Genomic DNA, 23,187 nt, shown 5'->3' on the forward strand with positions numbered 1-23,187 from the left:
CAAGAAATGCTACCAAACTCATTCACATTCCTATACCCCTCAAAATATTAGAACAGCCAGACATGGCAAGGGAACCACAACATGCAATGTGGAGAGTTAGATTAGAAAAACTGCTGTCATTCATCAATCATAGAAATTTGGAGGAAAGAAAACAGCAAGTCACTGAAGAGAGTTTTTTTTCCAGTCACAGCTCAGATAACAGGAAGTCCCCATGGAATGAGAGGAAATCCCCAGCAGTCTGGAAGGGAAAAACAAAACAACTTTCTGGAAAAAAACCAATGTTTAGACTTCAACCAGGTGGCTATCTCTCTGGAGGGTTGTCCTGTAAAATGTATTTAAACATTGGGAAGTGATGACAAGAGCTTCAGAAATTCATCATCAATATTGTGAGTGTGAGGGCTGTTCCAATAATGTCACTTCCTCCTTAAATGGGGAATGATCTCATTCGCTTCTTCTTCACAGCTGGCTCACTCTTAGCCCCTGAGAGTGAATCCAGCAATATCTTTACTCCACTCGTCTTCCTGCCTCTGTTAACCCGAGACAGAGATCCAACCAAGGAAGTGCTGTTTCTATTAACTTCATTAGAAGTAGACCTCAATCCACAGACACAATATCCCAGTGGCAGCTCTTTTGTCTGGGTTTTATTGCAAGACAATGCCAGGAATTACTGTGATCTCTATGCTGTGTGTGACTAGCCCAAAAATGAAGTAAATTACAGCCATAAAACCTGAACTCCACATTCTTCACAATCACATCATTGGAAAAAGAGACTCACATGATGGTTCTGCTAGCCTGAGGAGGTCCAGACGCTGAATGTACAACTGTAGCGGCTGATACATCATAATAACATGCTTACAAAATAGGGGTAATTCCCAAAACACATTCCCTAATTACAAAGCAGAGGGTGGACAGGTATGTGCCAAACTTTCACTGAACAATCTACATAGATTTGTACCTGAGGTTGCATGCCACAAGTGTTGAAAATTGCCACTGTTAAGGAAATTAATAATACCCAATGTAGGCTTTCTAAGGCCAGCAGGATAACCAAGGATGAAGGATTGTTTTGAGAACATCTCTACACTAAGCCCTGACAGCTGCAAGAGGGGTGCTGAACAAAACAAAGCAGGCTGAGGACATCACCAGATTCTGTACATCATAGATTAAAAGAAAACAACGGAAAGCAAACCTGACATCATTTAATTGTAACTATGGATTTATTTTTTTTCCTTCAAGAATGAGACATACTTCTGGAGAGACATAGTCACTGACATTGCTTTTTTGTTAATAGGATGATATATGAACCTTGACACAAGCATGTTTTTTTTGCCTTAAGGCAAAAGTGAAGGTTTAGGCAGAGGTGAGGGTGATTTAGAGACATGAGTTCAAAGACTTTGCTTTGACATAGCTGTTCTTCCATTAGACCACCACTAAAGACACAAGAACAGGCCTTCACAAATATGTACAGAAGCCCTTTCCATTCCTTAGATAATACCTGATTTTATAGCACTGGATACTGTAAAGGTGTATCCAGTGGATCCATTGCACTTGGTAATGCTTCAAGTGTACAGTAAGACTACCTGTGATGTCAACAAGTGGTAAAGAATTGGCCGGATCAATAAATGCCAATGTCATCATAGTTTGTTCACATGTTCTAGAAAAGGGATTCCCAAACATTTCAACTCGTTATAAAGATGTGAGAGACCCCCACTGTCTATGGAGGTGGTTAAGTCATATAACGTTAAATTATGAGTACTTACTTATTGTTTGGTACTTTGCTCCAAATGAAACTTAAATCACAAACTTCTTCAAAGATTTTCATGTCTCCAGCTCAGACATGTGTGGTGTGAACAGTCTAAATAAAAGCATGAGTTTCAGACAAAGTTCACATTGGAAAAACTATAATTGCACGACACGCATCATTCATCCCACACTTAAATCTTAAGCGTTGTAGCACCACTGATTCACATGAGCTCATTGTGTCCTGGCAGTGATAAGATGTCTGAGGTTGTAACTCTCACACATGTAGTCTGAGTTGCAGCCTCCTCCACACTGATGTTGCACTAAAACCGCCTCCGCCATAAACCACAACTCGTCTGTACAAGCGGCTCATGGAAAACGTGAAACGCGGTGTTTGACCGAGTGAATGACATTCCTGCACGGTACTGTAAAACCACAGGGCACGAGGCGAGTAAGAGGACATAGAGGGCTGTGTTATTGTTGGACGTGATGAAGCCACTGTGGGCCCACACAAGACTTAAAGCAGAGCAAGGAGGCGGTGAGGATAGAGAGATGGCTTAATAAAGAGATGTATGCGTTTAGTCGACAGTGACCAGCAATCACCCTCGCTAGTCAGCACCAGAATTAATAGTCGGTTTAACTGACTGTTAATATTTTGGCTTTTGATGCTTGTCAAATATTATGCTTAAATAGTGGCTGTAGTTCCACTTAATGCTCTACAACCCAGATGTAAGCAAGCACAATGAATGGATAGCAACTTGTAGGAGCAGCGTAGGTAAGCAGTATTCTAATCTAGAAAATTGAGATAAAGTTCTATAGGCTGTCTCAGGTGAAACTGGAAGATTGATCAAAGCAATGCTTAATCACATATAACACAGGCATCAGGATGTCAGGCTGCAGGGAGGAACGAAGGCCGCCGGTGTTAGCCCTGCTAACCACACTCGTTGTTTACCCGCACCGGTGTTCAATTACGACTGTCTTTTGACTATTTTCTTACCTTTAGACCAGTCTGTAAAACTGAATTTAAATTTCCTTTTTACCGACTATGAAATAAGTCGGCTGGGAACATCTCTATAGAGAACAGGAAGTAAAAAGGTGAATTGGATTTCATTACAATTTTTTATACTTTGCCTTTTCTTTTATTACTGCAGGAAGTAAAGCAACTACTTCACTGCAAAACCAATTCCAGACATTGAGCTTCTAATAACCCGTAGTAGAATTTTCCTTTTCAAACTGTGTTAACAAAGAAGAGTTGTTTACTGTCCAACATCTACATGATGTCATGGCTCATTTTCTGTACAGTGCTACAATGGTCCTACTGTACAGACAGTCATACTCCTCTACTCTATATTACAGACTCTCTTGGGGAATAACTGCTCATTTCTGCCGGATGACTCTATCCACCAATATTCATCTTTCTGTCCTAACCATGTCAAAATTCCTCTCAGATGAAGAGATGCTACTGGCCACCAAACCCCAGAGCAGCGGGCCTGTCATTGAATCTGTTTGTATCCCCGCTGCTGCTTAGAAACCAGCCCACAAGGTGAGCCCCTGTGATGGGTTTCATTAATAAGTAGCTCTTTCAGTGTGGGAGTAGTCTGAAAGGGTCAGCAGGCATTCCTCGACACTTTTACTCAGCTGACATCTCAACGAGATGAGGTTCTGTTTGTGTGAGCCACAGTTAAAGCGAGGAATTGACTTAATTACAATACACAGTTTATGATTCATTTCATCTGTGCAAAGGAACTCAAAACATTACACTGTGGCAAACATGTGCCCTAAACATGTGGGATATTCTTAGAACTAACACCTATAATTAACATAAACCACTTTAACTACCATGCACAGACCTATTCAGATATTTGGTCCTTACTTTACAAGTTTGAGGTTTGTCGGTAAAGCAGCACGAATAGAAATAAGTCAGTCCTTTGGATTTCAAGTACGTCAGCGCTTTAAAACTCTTTAACCTTTTTTTATGGAAAACTGTACAGTCCAGAGGAAGCCAAAGAAGCTATATGCCTACATGTTGCAACTTTGTATCAGTAATGAAGGGAGGAAGCTGTTTGGGTATTTAAGAGTTAGATTTATGAGCTCAGAGGATTCATCTGCATGTGGACACACAGCAGGGTAACATATAGGTTTGCTTTACAGATGGTCTGACAGGGATGTGATCAAGTCATGAATCTGCCTGTTCACTCCACAAAAGATGTACAAACCATCTCAGTACATTGCCTCTTAACCCAAAAATCTTCTGCACCACTTTAATATTAAGTTCAACGCACAATTAAACATATTCTCACAGCTGTTTTCCGTTAGCATATTTATAAGGATGGGTAACTCAAAAGCTCTTACACTGTTAAGAGAGCTTAAAATCATCATGTTTCCCTGCTGCCTGACTGATAAATGACTAGAATGATCATGTATAGTGAAAATACAGGCCATTTTCCAAGTTTATCATATTTAATAAAACATAAAACCAGCGATTTGATTGGATAAGATAGGATATGATACACTTTGTTGTCCCTTTGGGTAAATGTTTCTTCAGTATACACACTGTATACTGTAGCTGCTTGAACATAGGATCAACAAATACAAACAATGGAAACAAACAACAATCCACATGTAAAGAGAAGCACATGTATGGCCATATAGATTTAGACAGCAGCCTGCAGTGCCCATACTCCACAGCAGTGGTCTGATGGCAGGAGTTCAAAGTCTTTGTGCAGTCTGTCAGGACAGTGCAGGACAGCCTTAGGACAGGGGGCTCACATTCTGTAAATACCTCTGTGAAGCTCCCCAACTATGTTGCTGCTAAATTAAGAAGCCTCTCATATTTGACTGTCTATGTAATGATTAACATACAAGACAACATTAAAAGAAGGCAATTCTGTTTAAATTAAATCCTTATAAACCAGAGCTATCACAGCAGGAAACTGAATATTAATTTTCTAATAAAATAAAAGACACAGCCGCTCTTATTCAAATGGCATTTATATTGAAATCCAAATTGTTTTTTCTTCTGAATGACAAATATTAGTTGATGATTTTTAGTATAGAAGAGACTTCTATAATCAAAACAATCTAACATTTAAGGATTTTGGCAGTCAAATCCCATCACACAACACTTGAGACAAAAATGAAAATAAAGATTGTGTCCAACAAGGAATTAACTTAATTTTCATTTACATTTTTTACATGATCTAACTCGTAAATACATTTACCATCCTATTGTTTGTGAGGGCCTTCTGCGCGACTCCATAACTATAACAACACAAATCAGGGTTTAAGAAATAGGAGACTGAGAGACAGCTACAGAAGAGCTTCAAGGACTAACCGATACATGGTTGTAAACATGACATACCATTACACAAAGCAGACATTGGATACCCTCTGCAAGAATACCAAACAGTTTGTGAACAGCAAACGGTCTCTGGCTTTGGCTATGTCATAATGTTTATGATCGCAGCAGCAGGAAGTGTTTATTTTCCTGTTTTCTTCTGTTAAACGATTACTCCTGCATATAGGCATCCAAGAAGACTGATGCCTTCCCCCTTCATTGAGGACATGTGGTCACAGGGTAATGCATCGTTCTGAGGTTGTTTTCTCTCAAAATTACGTCTGGAGCCAAAAAGTTTACATTCAATGGGGGCTCCCACTGGGTGACATCATAGTCCTCTAACTTGTATTGAGCTTCCAAATCTTAACTTTAATGACTTATTGCTAAATTGGCTAGCTGAGCTGAACATAAACGCTAGTGTAACAGCACTTCTTGGATGATGTTGATTATCCTTGGTTGTCTTGCCGTTAACTATAACACTAAACATACTTAATTAAATATATATCTTCGGGTGTGGGTAAGTAAAAGCACGGGGACAACTTCTCCTGTGCGTCTCACATACTTTAATGTCTGTCCATAGCAAAGCATGACATATCAAGACTGAACAACAACAACAGCGACACCTTACTTGTCTTAAAGCAATATCACGCCTCCAACCGTAACCATGGGTAACCTTAAAGGCAAAGCGCATCATATCAAACAGATACTCTTGTAAAGTACAAATTATAAATATAAATGAAATTAGCATTAAATCAAATAAGTATATTATCTCAACCTGAGGAAAATAAAGATCTATAAAATAAAACTTCACAAAAATAAATCTCATCTCCATCTTACACTAGCCTCAAGCAGGAGTCAACTGTTAAAAGCTGTTGTAAAATGACTTTTTCAGAAAAAGTCATATAAGTTAATCATTTTACATCATGCTGAATGTTTCAAGTTGTATTTCTTAATTTATGACAGCACATGTTCATTGTTCTCCATGCTCACATTAAAATCTGGTAAAAGCAAACTGCATTCTTGAAAGTGTGCTTTAAATAACTTTTGTAATTCTGGGTAGAATGAACTCTACTCATGTGCCACTTTGAGTCACTTTGAGAGTTTGACTTCATTGTGTGCATCACTTTTAATGTCTAATGAAAGTACGGTACTTTCTAAACGCCAAATAGTAACTGTTTAAAACTTTCTTGAAGCATTTTAATCATCTGACAGGATGATGGCATTGGGTTAGCAAAGCTGTGATGTATTTCTTAAATGACTATCATCAATATTTTATATTGACAATTGATAACATGTCTTGTAACTAATAATTAACTAGCTGTTGACTGTCGTCAATACATCTTGCAGCTAAGTCAGATATAAACTATTAGATTTAGTAAATATCAGAGACCTCATTAGAAAAGAGAGACTTTGTCAGTCAACAACAAACACAACTGTTGGCCATTGATAGTGCTGCTTTGAACAGATGGGTACTGAGTCTTTCCCGATGCTTGATTTGTTTTGAACAGTTTTGATCCTGAGTCACTTCTTCAGTCCAAATTTCTGAACTGTTAATCAGTTCAGCTTATCTTAAAAGCAGTCAGTCCAAGACAGTGAAGATAAAACAAACTGACCTCACTTTAACGTTTCGCAGATGATACACATCTGCTGCTGCTCCGAGAAAGTTCTAAATTCAAAGCAAAGGTTCTTTAAGGACATTGGGCTCAGGGTGCATGTCTCTCTGTTTACTTATCTCTGGGTATGGCCATCCACATAGTGGGAGTCCATAAGGACTTCCAAGGTTCCGATAATTTATTTTAGAAACAGATGAATTACTTTTATAACAAAATTATTGTCTCAGTAAAATTCAAGCAGTGTGGATAATTGTGTAAACCACTATTTAGAGACGTAAGGAGTCTATAAAACTGTTCTGTGAAATAACAAATGCTGTGGACTTAAGTTGATAAACTGCTCATCCAATAAATTCAGACCAGAAGTATGATAACAATGACCTCATCATCTCCTTACCAGAGACACTAAGAATGACCTCTAATTGTTTAAAGATGACTTAAGCTTAGCAAAAAAATAACTTTACTTTCATAGCCAATTCCTTATTTTAGGCCATTGTTGTCAAAGGACTTTGATACAGTAGTCAGGCCTGTCTGTGGCTCCTTGTGCCCAACGCTGTTCAGCTGTTTATTAGCTGCAAGTCACTTAGATTTGAACCAGATGTGAAGACGCTGCAGGGTCAGTGTTGGCCAGGGGTCAGGGGTCAACATGAGATCATGACAACTACTTTCTCTTGTCATCTAAATAGGTATAATACTACCTGTTTCCCTGCAGGGGATAACCTCTGAGGGAGAGACGGTGCTGAGATCTGACGACAAAGAAAAGCAGGTCAGAGAGCGGCAGGGGATAATGCTTGGAAATCCTGGTGTTACATGCGCTGCTAAGATGAATTATTCTTTGGCAGACAGAGGGAGTTTGCAAATTAGATATAGTTCTCTTCTTGATGCCAGCTGTCAAACTTAACTTGGTGATGTGCAGCGTAGGGAGGATTCAGAGAGCTCTTATGTTCTCGCTTTCATGGTGTGAAATATAGACATCTGTAGTGCAAAGTTAATGGCAGGACACAGCTGTGATTTAACACCTTTGGATCTAAGATATGTTCTGATTACCTTGCACACATAAGCATTGCCACATACATTTCACAGGGGGCCATCTTTCTGCAGGCTGATGACAGCAGAGCCGGCCTGGATAAACAATCAACACTTCTAATGGAGTTTTACAGGAAACAGCTGTGGGGTCAACAAGTCAAACAGACTGTCCGAAAATATGTATGATTCTCATTTCTGAGGAATACTGGAGGATATGGCACAGGATGTCAAAACCATTTACTTTGATCATTCATTATTTAGGAAAAATACAAGTTAATGACACCATATGATGGAACATGAAATTAAACCAAAACAGCTCATTTTCATCTGCAGTTTGTATGTAGGTTGACGCTGTGTTTGGGAGAATATACTAATGTTAGACAATACTTCATCCACCAAATGTAACATTATTACAATTTACCAATTTCATATGATAACTCTGCAGATTGTGGATCAACGGCCTATGCTCCACAAAAGGAGGGATAGGCGTAAGTGAGTAAGTCGGATAATATATTTTGAGCTAAAAAAAAAATCAGTATTAATGAATGATTGTTTAAAATATAATTCCTATCACAGTCTCACAGACCCAGGATTAAAAAAATTCATCGTTTTGTCAAATCAATCAATTCACATTTGAAATTCTGGTATCTGAAAGCGTTCAGATGATTGATATTGATAATCAAAATATGTTTTCAGCTGAACTATAGGCCCAGCCCTGTCAAAGGTCAAAGGTATCTTTATTGTCCCCACAGGGAAATTTGTTTGCTGCTGACGACATAAAAATACATAAACAACACTAATAAATAATCCAAACATCAAGTGCATAAGTACATACAACATGAAACATGAAGCCAAGCTGTCTCTTCCAGTCAATCACGGCGCAAAACATAGGACTTATCAAGGCCTGGGTTATCTACCAGAGATATCTATCAGTTTGTTGTGGTGGTGGGGGCCGGGTCAAATATTACATTATTGGTGAAAAGCCATTGTCAAAATGAACAAAATCAATTCATGGGCCGAACTTCACCCAAAACAATAGCTAATGTCATTTTATACGCTTTGCAACAGAACAGCTTTGCACAAGGAGCCAGAGCCAGAGCCATGTCTAACATTACATCAGGTCAGGGCTGAGAGACTAAACTTCTGTTTGCCCATGTATCAAAATATCAGCTCAGTTACCAGAGGAAAAAGGTGAAGGAGACTGCAAGGACTCCAGCATAGCAGGCACACACCAAACTTTATGCCACAGAAGACTTCAGTAATGTTTCACCAATATCAAACATCTTAACTTCTTGCTATCAGAGATGAAATATTGATGAATCAGTCAATGTTTCAGGACAGAAGGAGAAAAACGTGTTTATATTTAAACTTTAAAGGAGAAAACTAACTGAGAAAAAAAAACTTCACTTTCCTGTTTTCCATGACACATTTGCCCCCCTGTGCCCCCTACCCTCTATGTGGTTCCCAACATGTAGTCCACAGCTCTCCACTGCTGAGGAAAGAAGTAACCCGAGACATTAGCACAATTTATTGCTCAGGTTTTTGCAGATCAAGCTGTTGGGGGGGGGTTTACGGGATACCTCAGAAAACCTGAGGAAGGTTTTCTCTTTGTGTTGACTCAAAGGTAGACCTAATCTGGTGCCAACAGTTCTGTCAGAGCCAAATATGTGTCTGGTCAGGACACTGAAACATTCAGAATAGATCCTGAACTGGATGCTGGCTTAATGTGAACAAACATTCTGGTAAAGACAAAATTAACAGTACACACTGGCCCTTTACACCTCTGCTGTTTCAACAGGGGGACTACAGTAAATGACACACCCTGGCTGTATGTAAACAACGCATATATAGTCTATAACAACCTTTTTATTTTGAATAGAGGCTCTGTCTGTCAATACTTAAAACTGTCCCAAGTAGACTTCTCGGAAAGTCAGCAAGGGACAAATTCATGCACACACATTTCTATTTAGTTTGTGTATACTTTTAAATGAGCGTCACACTTGACTCAGAAATAATTTCTTCCTGCTTTTTTATGTTTCAATGAAAAACAAAAACTGACCTGCTTTGCCTGTCTGATGTGTAGAAGATAATGGGACAGATAGAACTGTTTGCAGCCCCGCAGCAGCCAACAATTAGTTCAAGTCAGTACTAGTGAAGCTGAACAGATGCCTGGAAAACTCGAGTTTTTCCATGCGTACCCTGATTTTACAATTTAGTCACCCAGGAGTCTTTGGCCGGACTGATAATAACCAAAAAACAAAGAATAATACACACACAGCTAGAATTTATGGACACACACACACACACACACACACACACACACACACACACACACACACACACACACACACACACACACACACACACACACACACACACACACACACACACACACACACACACACACACACACACACACACACACACACACACACACACACACACACACACACACACACACACACACACACACACACACACACACACACACACACACAATCTGTAAAAACAACAACTTCCCTTGCTGTCAACCCTTCAGTTTCTGAAATACAGACATCCACGTACACACATATATCTTCATGCTGCTCTCCAGCTGGATGGGACTTAAAAGTGAATTTTGGTCCAAATCCTCCCATTTGTCACAAGGGATATTGTGAACTGGGATAAATCTCAATTAATCAAGATAAGAAGGTTCATCCAAAGAGATCTAACCTCTTTCCGGTCTGCTGTTCTGTTTTGCCAGGACTTTACAAATGACCTCGGAGCCAAGTCTGACTCCCTCCCACAACCTGCTGCTGTGACATCCCAGCTTTAAATCCACTACCGAAGTGATCCATTACCAGCCTCCTCCTCTCCTGCAGATGCTTAATTATTAATCAGGGTGAGAACAATATCAGTGTGTTACACCATGGCGTGCCCCCACATTCCTGCGGTCCATTATCCACTCAAATCCATTCATGCAGAAGTTTTTGGGCACAAGCCGAGTGCCTGGCTGCCTGGGCAAAGCATAGCACTGTCAGCTATTAAAGACAGCATTAAAGACATTAAATACAGTCACTTTCAACAATCTATTTTAATAATTGTAGTCTGTTTAACACAAGAGAAGACAAATGATCTAAACCAGTCCAGTCTCAGTATTTTCACTAAGCAGCAAGTTAAGGAAAGAAACAAGAAGTTAATTAAATACTTCATTGTTGTAGTATTAAGTGGCTACTGCTCTACGATAAACTGTAAATGTCTGTTTATCATACTGTCATCCACCTCAAGGGTCACACATCCAGATTGATCCCACTTTAAGGTCTGCTTGGTAGCTGGTTAGCTTAGCGTAGCACAAAGACTGAAAGCAAGAGGAATCAGCAAGCCCAAATCTTTCCAAAATAAGAAACATTTATCTACAAGAACCTAAGAAGGAAATTGCTGCCTCTCTCATGTTTAAACTGTACAAAAAATCGAAGGGTGAAAACAATCTGTTGTAGTTGAAAAGGGAGTTATGTGCTGGACTATTTCTCGCTTGCTTGCTTGAACATACTAAAACACACATGTTCCTGGTTTTGTGCAACATTAGAGACAAAAAAAAAGTGGAGAAACAGTTATGACTGCCATTAACTTCTGTTATACATCTGGTCACCCTCTAAACCACCAGTCACTTGAAGGATAACTGTTAAATGAACCTGTGGATTCACAAAAAAAAAAACAATCTTTCTGCCTCTGAGCAGATGTCAATGTTGCTGCTTTCTTCAACAAAGACAGACCTCACAGTCTCCCCTTTTCTATATTTATGAATTCCCTATTATCAGCTGCATGAACAAAGCATCACCAATGATTCCCATTAAGTGCACAAACACTCAATGTCATGAACTCTGCAGGTAATCAATCACCTTTTTCTCTACTCACATTTTAACAACGTCCAACATTCCTCACTTGGGATCAAGCTGATGTCGGAGCTGGAAAACAGACACTATCCCCCAACCCTGAAGAATAGCTCTGTCACTTTCTAGTGCACCGAAGCATTGCGATCATTACCGACCCTTCACACAAATGGGACACCTGCACGAAGGCAGCCGATATGAACAAACCACGTGGTCATCTATAATAAGAGGGAGTTTACTCTACACACTTGCAGCCGCTGGTGTTGTAATCAAACCATCACGTTCACAGAGGAATCACGAATAAAGAGAGCAAATTCCAGCGAGGTTCACCAACATCAGCAGGCCCTCAGAGACTGTCCTGACCTAATGTCACCTTTTAATATCGCGCTGAGAGACACGGAGAAGTTCTCATAACAAAATGCTGACGGGATGGTTACTGAGTTATGTGTCTCTATTCCCCAGACAGGTGTACTTGATTAACTCATAAGAGAGCCTCCTCGTCTCATGTATCTATAACACTACCAAAAAAAAGAAGGGGGGGAAAGTGTAATCATCGTCAAGTTACATTCTGAAACTGCTGCCAAACCTCTGCATTTTTTACATCTTTTTTTTTTACATTTACATTTAAGATTCCACAAGACCTTCTCTGCCTCAGAAGAAGACAATTTCTATTGAACATCTCCAGATATTTGGAAGAATCTGAAAGTGTACACTGATTTCCAGCGCTGAATGTTGTCTCTCTTTTTTTAGAAAAGCAAACAGACCACAACAGGAACATAAAATATTTGCCCGGCTGAGCGATGGGTGAGATGGGGACACAACGCAGCAGCCTGAGGGTCGGAGAACAGTTGGTGACTGTGGAGCCTAAAGACTGCATTATGCCAGAGGCTGTCAGGAGGAGGGTGTGTGACGCCGGAATGTTAAATACTGCAGGAATGTTATTTATTTTCACAAACACCACCAAGTACCCCCGTACTAACACACATGTGAGGGTGTCTACACACCCAAACACACACGATTCAGGCGCTAATCTGCACATGTACACACTGACTGCTCTGATCTGCCAGGCCAATAGGAGCGCTCCAGCTCTGCCTCTCCTTACCCGTGGTTAGCTTTAAGCTTTGATGTGCTGCCATGTACTCACTTCATGAAGACGTCAACACACTTGGAGTCACACATGAACCCACAGGAGGCCGAAATAAACGAGTTTCTGCCTCGTACCGAGAGAGAATAAAATACAATGTTCCACCTTTTCCTCCAAACAGATGTTGTAGAAATATTAGCATTATTTTCACAGCTGGGCAAGGATCTGTGTGTAATGCTGTTTCTTTACTCATGTCTAGACAGGAGCACGCGCTTTTATGAAAGGAGGATCACATCAGCTTTTAGTCTTTCTCTGCTGATTCAGAGAAAAATGGAGAAACCAGACAGTGATGGGACAGATTAACTCCCCTCCACGTCTGAGCAGCGGAAGGCTGTGTGTCATCACCGAGGTATTTGGAGCCGATCTGCAGTCCGTCGCGGTGGAAGTTGACTGGATCTCAGGTTTATGTGAGGAGAAGGTGTCAGCTTCCTTGCTGAGTTCCAAACAGGTGAAAATGTCGCTCTCTCGTTCAAGGTAGAAGGCGAAGGTAAACATTTGAATCAGATTCAGCCTGAGCGTGATTGAACCCTTTAAATACTAACATTTGCTCTCTCTGCTGTATGAAAGCTACAATTCAAGCTACTGGAACTGCAAGTATCCGCCCCCTGAAGTGTCCCGTAGTCGACCCTGCAGGGATCACTGAATCATTGTGAGCAGTCACACATCTTATTGTGTGTGTCTGCATGTTGATTGAAGTGTTTGTAAAGCCAAAGATCCACTCTTTTCATCTATCGGAAGTCCTAAATAACACGAAGAAGAAAAGACGGCTGGGAAACATTGTTATAGTGCACAAAAGATGTCAACAGAAACCTGCAGTGGTAGCATTATATAGCTTCATGTGGAAGAGTAAAGCTATCCATCAAATGGTTGTTGCTCAAAGGCTTTTGATAGTACAGAAACAAAACTGCTGGCAATATTCCTGCAATATGACAGACACACAACATAAAACTTCACTATTCCTGGGGAGCAAATAGAACAGAGAGTCTGAATAAGTTTCCATCTCTCATGCTTTTTTTCTGTATCTTCAATTGTTCCCACGCCTAGAGCTCAACATCGTCCCACCCCAAATATGGACCTCATGGGAAATGTGTATGAATGTAGAGTGAATAAAAAAATATGTCTTATGTGAAAACACTGAGGAGTAGTGGCCGTTCGATTACAATACACAAGCATACTGAATCTATCTATCATCTGCCATTTTCAAGAAGATGTTGATTATTCTCTGGATGTGGGATGACGGAAGAGAAAGTAAGAGTCAGTGGGGTTTTCCTTTAATGGAAAAACCCACAAGCATTTGTTCTAAAATAAAACTGCACTCAGAGGATCCATAAAAGACCAAGCGGGGTTGTAAACAAAAGGACTGAAGCAAGTGCACAGACATGTTCAGAGCTGAACTGCTGGAACTGGGCTGCCTTGATCAACCCACATAATCTAATATCAACAACACAGAGTCAACAACACAGTCTTTGATGCGTGCGACACTTGCCCACAGATATTTAAATCACTGTACTTCGGCTTGCAGGGCTGAAGACTTGACTTTGCAATAGTCCTCATTAAGATCAACTCTGAGCCACAGCTGCCCTACAACAAGTGCTGACTACTACTTAAGTAAAACACCACATTAGTTTTCTATTGGCATATCCAGCTTACATGAATGCTGTTGTTGAGCATCTTTGACATCCACCTCATCGCTCTGCATCATGTTACCTAGCAGCAGCAACATGTTGAAGAATGCAGCAGGTAACATGAAGCACAGCAGTACGGGAAAGGATTAAGGGCCACTGCAGAAATGTCTTTAAGTTGTGACTTTTTCCTCAGAATTCAGAGTCTAAAAGTCAGAATTCAGAAACAAAAACTCAGAACTCCACATGTTTGTCAGTGGCCCTAATAACGCCTTCCTTACAGAAGAGACTGTTGACTGAGATTGACATTCAGACCCTCTCCCCTACCTTCTGATAAGCCAGCTGGAGATAGTTGTATGGGATCCTCCTTTGGAAGTCCTGCACTACATCCTCGCTGACTTTATGCAAAGACTGCGAGCCGAGTTTCTCCTCGATGCATGAGTTCATACACGCTGCTCTCCGGAGGACAACGTCGAAGAAGCGCATGTCGGCGAACGCCTCATCAAACGGATGCTGGTCCTGACACCTCAGCCGACATCGGACTCTGGTGCGTCGGACCTCAGTGTAGCTACTGAGCGCTCCCTCCATGTAGAGCACCACGTTTTCATACTCGCTGTTGTAGAACGCCTGCACTGCGTTGTTGTATAAAAGGTCATATGGCTCCAAAAAAGCCGAAGAAGATGACAACGCCAGGGTCAGCAGGACTACTGAGAAAATAGCAGCCGGGTAAAAGTTTCCATCCATCCTCTGCTCCTTGGGTTCAGACGGTGAGGAGGCGGTGAGCAGACGCAGCAGTTGTCAGTCACAACAACAGGCTCGTGTTGGAGTCCATTTAAACTCCTCGGTGGTTCTCAGGACGTATCAAGGCCAGGGCGGAAATAATGTTGCTTCAGTCGGGGACACACATTTTTGTTGTTGTGACCCCTCTCTTGCTCTGCTAACTCCTCCCCTCCAGGAGATGAATGGGCAGAACACATTCACATCGCGCGCTCCTACAGGCTGCTGGAGCAGGCGCGAGGGGCGCCGCAGGGGTCCTTTAAGATGTCTCGACTCGTGGGTGGCACTAACAGTATAGTATTTGACTTGCCTATAGCCTATTTCACCCCACGAAAAATAAATAAGTTGAACTACCGTAGCTTCTTGGGATTACTTTGAACATTTCTAAGGCTCTGAGGACACTTTAAAAAGAGGAAGAGTTGGTTCCTTCCCCGGTTGAGTGAAGGAGTCAAGTGACTATAAAAATGCCTGAAAAAATGTCTCTGTTAAGCAAAGGCGACAAAAGTAAAGATGACTTGAACATCAGAGGCTAAAGTTGAAAATAAAGTGCACGTCTAGTTCCCGTGAAGGACAGTGATTTTGTATGAAAGAGATATTTGAGTTGCCTAATAGACATAACATTATTACAATAGCCTATGTACAAGGAAACACTGGCGTTGAGGAGCGCTGCTTGTGTTTTGAGTTGAGTGAGTGTTTGTGAAACACGTTTACAATCCATTTAAAGAGGTTTGTCTCCCTCTGGAGGAGTTTCCCCTTACAAGCGGTACAATCCAAAATGATGGACTCCGGACAAACTTTAAACTCTGACAGAGAGCCACTAGAGGGCAGAAACCTCCTTTTTTTTTTTTTTTTTTTTTATCTCGAGAGGAAATGTAGGCCTACCTCCAGCAATATTAAACATTGAAGGAAAACATCAAACACTTTCTCATACAATTAGAGATTATAGTCCCTGGTTTGTTTTTCATCACAACGTCCACAATATATATACGAACTTGACAAAGTAGCAAGAATGTGTTGGCTATACAATGGCAATCACTGCAACATTACTTTTTTTTTTTATTAACACTCGATTGTAAGGCTGTGTTGTTCCTGATAATAGTTTAAATCCACCCATGTTGTTGACACAAGACAGATAGACCCACCCACATGTTTGCTCAGTTGTACTCTTTTAATCCAGAATGTTTCCTTGTTAACATCTTAATGAAATGTATAAAGGCCAAAACTATTAATAGTAGTTTGCTTCAGTCAGTGACACATCATGGAAACTGGTTGAAGCCTGCCTTGCCTTCTTTAACACTTTGTGTACGTGTGTTTTTTCTTGGATACGTTTTGGATTGACAGTCTGTCAGAGAAACTTAAGACGGCATATAAAACCAAACTTGAAAGGTAAAAACAACGTAGAGAAACAGATGAACTTAAAAAGGAAATACTTTAAGGTTCACTTCATTCAGATGCAAAAAAAATAATAATCAAAGGAGGACATGTGTCACAGTGCCTTCACTATAAAAAAAGAGGTCAAATTCTAAAGAACACAAATGATTGAGCATTTTATCAGAATAAATAATCCGTTTTGTTTCCACCCGGTACTTTACCTGTTTACCATTCTTGCATCTCGTATTTTACTTTCGATTCTTCTTTTATTGTTCAGGAAGTTTTAAATGCTCCAGGCTGCAGTGAGTCAGTCCTCTTCAGTGGTTTACATCCACCGAGAACAACACAGTCTCCTGATTTTTGTTTGGTTTAAAATGGAGAATGGGGTCATTAAGTCCGGTAATTTGAAGCTGTTTTTGTCTGGCTTGATGTTTTAGGAAAACCCTGATAACAGCAGGCCTTGCTGGATCATTTAACTGTATATCCCTTTCCTCTGCTATTCATATCTATTATCAAGATCAATTATGTTAACAAAACAGGACTTAATCTCCACAACACAGTTTCAGTTTTGTGTTATGAAAATCCATTATCCATTACTCAAATCCTCTCTTGGGGTTTGGCTGAGAGATACTGTGTCATAATCTTAACTTTTATTTATATGCTTCAAAATGTTCAGTTCTCATTTTGTACTTGTCACATGCTTTTCGTATCATTCTAAAACATAATGTGACCAATGTCAAGAAATTATTGTTAGTCACCTTCCAGGAACTTTGTTGCTCATTAGTGTACTGCACTTGTTATTTTTCAGTACTTTTTCCAGCCTTTATCTCCCAACAACAGTGACTCACACATCTGGGCTTTACTGAATTTGTCTTTGTTTCTAATTGATTCTCTTCCCTGAGTTAACCGTTGTAGCAGCTGTGATAACAGATGCCAGTAAATGCAGTGTTTAGAGGGTAAAATGACTGTAGATACGGGAGGAAGGAAGCTGGTTCAGTGTCAGGAAAGCCTGTAATTACTTGAGCACATTTAGCCTTTTTAGGACAACGGGATCCACTTTGACAACAAACAGCAGAGACTTATACAGTTTGAAATCAACTACAACAGGTCTTTGTCAATGTTCTAAATCTCTTCTGAACTTTACATTAAATCAATAAACTTAATTTGAAACTTGAAGGAGATTGAGGAAAATCTTTGACAAATAGTTCATTTAAGCCTGTCATGCTTCATTACATCACACGGACTCATTCAATTTGGTTTTTTCGCTCTCCTTTGATGCCGCTCTTCAAACAGAGACTCAGGTCTCTTTTAGTGTCCCACAAAGATCTCACCAGCTGTGCAGAGTAACAGGACATGTTGCTAAACACTGCTACTGTTTACAACTAAGTGGTACTTTTACTTGAGTAATTCCATTTCATCCTTCTATAGTCCTCTAGAGCAGAGGTTCTCAACTGGTGGGTCGGGACCCAAAAGTGGGTCGCTGAGCCATTTTCAGTGGGTCGCAAACATGTGACTGGGAAAAAAAAATGTGTAAAAAGTCTATGAAGCGCTCTTAAAACACGTTGGTTTTGTTCCTTTTCTATGTTATGTACCATTCGAGGTCCAAACTGCACTATTTTTCATTCAATAAATCTGATTGGTTGAAAAATTATCAGAAACTTGGGTCACGATTTTTATGAAGGAGTTGGTGGTGGGTCCTTAGACTAGACCAGTTGAGAACCACTGCTCTAGAGAATATATGCCTTTCACTTTTATTTTACAGACTTACTTATAACTTTATATTATATTCATATGATGTATTTTTGTAGAATATTTGACTTTAAATAGACTTATTTATAAATACTTCTGTAGTTTGGTAAAATTGGAATTCAGGACTTTGTGTTTTCCTGTATGATAAAGTAAGTTGTAAATACCTTGCTGTGATTTAGCCTGATGTTTTAAGTAATAAACAGAAAACTCAGCTACCAACATTAAGTAAAAAAAAAAAGTTTGTTTATTCTTTTCAAAATATAGGCTACATATGGTTATTTTGTACTCTGACACAGTATTGTCAGTATGACACATAACAAAAAAATAACCAAATTACATGAAAATACTTTGAGAAAACACTGAAATGTAGTAATATATTGACATGAAAGGATCCATCACCAGTAGTGTGAACTTAGAGAGGTAAATGGGATGTATTTAAGGGAAAACACAATACAAAAATGTTGAAGTCGAGCTTCAAAACTCTCTGTCTGCACTTCAATGAAACAAACATACTGAATTCATTATTGATGATTTCTTACTGTTACAAAGTCATTGTTTAAATGCACTGACAGACCTGACACAATGAACTCACTTGAAAATTGACTGTGAAGTAAATTAAAAGTTTAATCCTTTACCTTTTTTGTCTGAATGGATTTACATGGACTGATAAACAAAAAGAAATTAAAAAAGCAAAAAAAAAAAAAAAACTGGGATTCAGAGTCTGTACACACAGTCTGGTTTTGTGAGCAATCCTGATGCTGGTTCCTGACTCGTGGTACAGAAGGTAGTATTCAATAATCCTGGACCGGGTTACAGTTCATCATCACAGCCTGCCATCCTGCTCAAGTTTGTAAAATCACTGCTGGTCTGAGGCCTCTCCATGGCCTTCTGCTGTTCTCTCCTCTAGACATAGTTGGATTTGGGGTTACTGCCTGATGGGAGGAGGTGGTTTACACTGATGGACTCAGGCGACTCGGTCCGGGAGCACCTCCGACAGCTCAGGAAAGCACCGCCAGCCATCGTAAGGAGGCCTCCAGCCCAGCTGACAAAAACCGCCTTACCAAACTCGAAGCTGTGGAGATAGCATAGATGCACATTTACATAGATTGTCATTCACAGAATAACTGCTAACTTGTGATTTTGTGTTTTTCTTTCTGTTTGTGTGTGGTTTATACCTTTCCAGGTGATGGGATACTTGGAAGGTATGAACAATCGTGCTGACATACCAGGAGGTTATGACCAGGGTCAACAAACCTAAACAATGACATGAATCAAAATGTTCAACACAAACGTGCTCATTTCATCTATTTCTTCAACTATACTATGTTTTTTATTCTACAGTTTGATTATTGATTTAGGGTTTGAGTCTTTTTAGTGCGGGGAAAGACGATGGATACTTCAATGAATGATGAAGAAGCTCAATTCAACCGCTTACTGTTGTTCTGGTTATACTTCTGCTCATGTGGCAGCAGAAACATTCTGCTCTCTTTCCCACCAGTTGTGTTGTTGTCTTTAGACCTTGATGTGTTAGTCCATCACAGTAACATATTTTATTTAATTGGTCTTGGTTGTTTTTCATACTTTCACACAGCTCCTGGGTTATTTCAAGTGATTCCACAGACTTAGTGATTATTAAAACATTTAGTCTTTATTTTAAGATCTAATTTCTGTTTTCTCTGTTTGTGGTTTCTTTCTGGTTTATCTTTCAAACATTTTTTGTCTTTAAGAATACCTTTAGTTTTGCCCTCATTAGCTAGGCCCAACAAGATTCATTGACAGATTTTAACTAAAGAAGAAAAAAGATGAAGAAATGTCATAATCTTACAGGACAAATTATCTCGTTTGACTGCCATTCAACACACCTGCAAGAATGAACAGGATTCCTCCGATCATGGTTGTGATGGATTTGCTTTCAGGCCTTCCGTCCAGGAAGTGTGTGCACTTCATCCCCACTGTGGAGACCAGCACGGCCACAACAGAGAGCAATATGCTGAGCAGCATCACAGCCCTGGTCGCCTGGATCTCGGCTAGAGGAATACAATAGGGGAACATTAGTATGTTTATACAGTAAACCTATCATTTATACAGATTACAGATGTTGGAGAAGCTCCATGCCGTTAATTGCATAGAGCTAGTTACTAATATTTCTTATTTTTGAAAGTAAAGGTATGGGATCCTACTATTTTTTTGTTTATAATATAGGATTACCGTTTTAACAGAAAGGGAAACTGAAGATGAAATTAAAAATAATGCATTAAATAAAATATTGGAAGCTACCTATATTTAACAAGACTATATCATCATGACCTTACACATTCCTTCAGACTGATGTAATGACGTCAGGTGAGGCCAGTCCACAGGGTTAACACAACAAAGACGCACTTCTGGCTAATATTAGTAACTTATCATCAGTGGAAGGTATCTCAACAGGCAGTGTCTGGCTTTCAGAGCTGATGCAGATGTGATAAAAAAAAAACATACTTGGAAGCTTGAGGAGGGACTGGTATAGTTCACAAGTTGTTCTCTCGTAGCCGCTGCAGCTCATCCACAAGCCCTCGTGGATGCGGTGCGTCTTTCCCTGATACTGCTTTTTCCATTCAACCATTAAAGTAGCGGCGACTGTGGCAGCGAGACCGACCAGAGAGAGGAGGAAACCGAGCAGCTGCAGTCCCGTGCTGGCCATCGTGTCCAGATATGCAGAGCGGGAAAGTTCAAACAATTAAAAAGAAAAGTCCGAGAATTTGATTTAAAACTGACCGGGAGCAAACACTTAAGGTGAGCAGAAGTTGTTGGAGAACAGACTGATCGATGCAGAGTGATGTCTGTTTACATCCCTCTCACAGCTCCCTGGACCGTTATATGTGTGCGCGCTGCTGCAGCCTCTATTTAAAGTCTAGGGCGCGTGACGCATTGGGAGGTATCTACTCCACCTGCAGCTGATAAAGAGAGGAGAGATGTGTTTCTTATAAATCATATCAGAGTAATTCACAGATTCTAGTAAACAAGGTGACGATTCTTGGAGGAAAATGCTGACATGACACCAGAATAGATTTACTGAATTGATTGCTGAATAATCTCTTCTGACATTTAAACAGGCTGACTGACCAGAGGCTTCATGCTTCATTCCTCAAGAGGCTTTTGTACAAAGAACATTAGTGGTGTCCATTTTCATTGAACTTTAATGGTTTTAATCCAACTTTACACAGCTTTGGAAATGAATGGGAGACCACATTTGATCACAAAAACAATATTTCACAAACCTTCAAAAGTCTCCAGCTGTAATTTCTGATACAGATGTAGGTCTGTGCTCTCTTCTTTACAAACTAATATTTCCAAGACACCAATAAATACCAATGAGTTACACAATGCGTCCCGTGTTTGTGATGAAGAGGCTCTTATCGTGTCCATTGGCTCCATTTTACCACATTGGGCATCAAAACTAAAATGGGTTATCAGTGGTTGTGTTGTAGGCATAAGCATGGATTGCAATAGGCTGGTTAGTCTCTATTTTTGAGAGAAAATGAATGACAGGTTTAAAGCTCATTAGGCCAACTTGTTTTTCTCTTTTTTATTACCCACTGCCCACAAGAACACCCCACATTTGGGCAATCTAGCTAGGACTGTAAGGGGACCAAGCTGTCAGTCTATAACAACACATATTATGACCTCATACCTTGACCTAAAAAAAAAAAAATTGTGGTTGTATTTTTATTTGCATATCTTTTTTGTATTACTAACTGTGGACATTGTATGTTTGCATGAAACAGAATGAAGGAGCTTAATAAAGTTGCAACTTAATCTGGAAGATTGCAATTGCAAATGATAATTACTTTATAATTCAGAATAAATCACTACTGAATTGTTCTACTGCAATATACTGCAATAATGTAAATATAATGGGAAGGTAATAAGGGGAACAGAAAATTGAAACATACAGTAGCATCAGTAACTTAATCTAGGACTTACTGTCTAAAAAATCTTTGTTCACGTGTCTGTTCATTTACAGTTAGAATATAAAGAAAGAAAAAAGCAAATAAACCAGTAAAAGAGGCGTCTATTGGCTAAAAGAAGAGAGGCATCACATGCTCAATTATCATTCTTTTCTGCAGCAATTAACAACAGCAAGCTTGTTTTTATGTGAACAAACAGGGTTCATTTTAACCCAGACAATTACCAACTGATGTGACCATATTTGGTGTGGGATGCCAGTTTGTAAACACTCAGCATTTGTCTCTTAGATTGGATCAGTGTCCACCCTTTCCTGAAATAAACCATCAAAATATTTTGACCCAATTCAAGTCAGAGCTCCCTTCTGTATACGTCTAAAGCTGTTGGTGTTTGGTATTCTCCCATAGCCAGTGTTTTATAACAAATTTTTACACTCCCATTGTTTAGTATTACTTAAAGGGTTTGCTCAGGTCAGACTTTATTTTCAAGGAATTCCTGTCTAGGTTTGCACACTGCAGCTGAACCAGATGGTTACTGACAATATCAGGAAAAGTTTACAAATTTCCTGAGAATTTTGAATCCCCTTGATTTTTGTGAGGAAAAACATACAGTCCATCAAATAAATCACTTAAAAACACAGTTAGGGTCAAACCATTTTGCGTAAAATAAGGGGGACACTTTTTTTTATCAGACTATCCTTAGTGTCAGAGTAACTTATTGGTCATCTCTGATCCTGTCCTCCCACATGATGTCTGTAAATGGCCTTTGTTTCATAGGTAACAGTGGTTCCCTCCCTTATATGTGTAATAATTTAGTCACATACAGATTTTGTGAGAACATCATGAAAAAAGATATCGATGTTTGTATATGTGCTGAACAATACGTATAACAGGTGCTGGTATGTGCTTTGAGAGTAACAGGTGGTCCTAAAAACAAGAGTTATTAATAGCCACTTTAGAGAGAAAGAGGAGACAATTATGAAAAGTTGAAGAAAAAT

The 23,187-nt window shown here is 39.7% G+C and overlaps 2 protein-coding genes across 2 annotated transcripts in view; both read right to left on the bottom strand.

Moving 5' to 3' along the window:
* p3h2 (prolyl 3-hydroxylase 2) overlaps positions 1-15,289 on the bottom strand; it is a 52,182-nt gene extending 36,893 nt beyond the window's left edge. The window contains exon 1 of the mRNA XM_061033605.1: positions 14,673-15,289. Coding sequence (XP_060889588.1) covers positions 14,673-15,089 — 417 coding nt within the window. The 5' untranslated portion in view covers positions 15,090-15,289. The remainder of the gene's footprint in view (positions 1-14,672) is intronic.
* Positions 15,290-18,469: 3,180 nt separating this feature from the next.
* LOC132972114 (claudin-19) lies at positions 18,470-21,104 on the bottom strand. Its single transcript, XM_061035001.1, has 4 exons — positions 20,724-21,104; positions 20,105-20,269; positions 19,418-19,496; positions 18,470-19,314 (listed from the first exon to the last, which is right to left on the bottom strand). The coding sequence occupies exons 1-4, from the start codon at positions 20,923-20,925 to the stop codon at positions 19,146-19,148; spliced, it is 615 nt and encodes a 204-aa protein (XP_060890984.1). The 5' UTR covers positions 20,926-21,104; the 3' UTR covers positions 18,470-19,145.
* Between the last annotated feature and the right edge of the window lie 2,083 nt (positions 21,105-23,187).

The sequence above is a fragment of the Labrus mixtus genome, chromosome 3 (assembly GCF_963584025.1).
Source record: "Labrus mixtus chromosome 3, fLabMix1.1, whole genome shotgun sequence".
Lineage (NCBI taxonomy): Eukaryota > Metazoa > Chordata > Actinopteri > Labriformes > Labridae > Labrus > Labrus mixtus.

Coding starts and splice junctions, on each gene's coding strand:
- LOC132972114 (XM_061035001.1), bottom strand. CDS start 20,925: ATGGCCAGCACGGGACTGCAGCTGCTCGGTTTCCTCCTCTCTCTGGTC. Junction 20,270..20,723: donor GTCCCTCCTCAAGCTTCCAA/GTATGTTTTTTT, acceptor GTATTCCTCTAG/CCGAGATCCAGGCGACCAGG. Junction 19,497..20,104: donor AATCCTGTTCATTCTTGCAG/GTGTGTTGAATG, acceptor GTCATTGTTTAG/GTTTGTTGACCCTGGTCATA.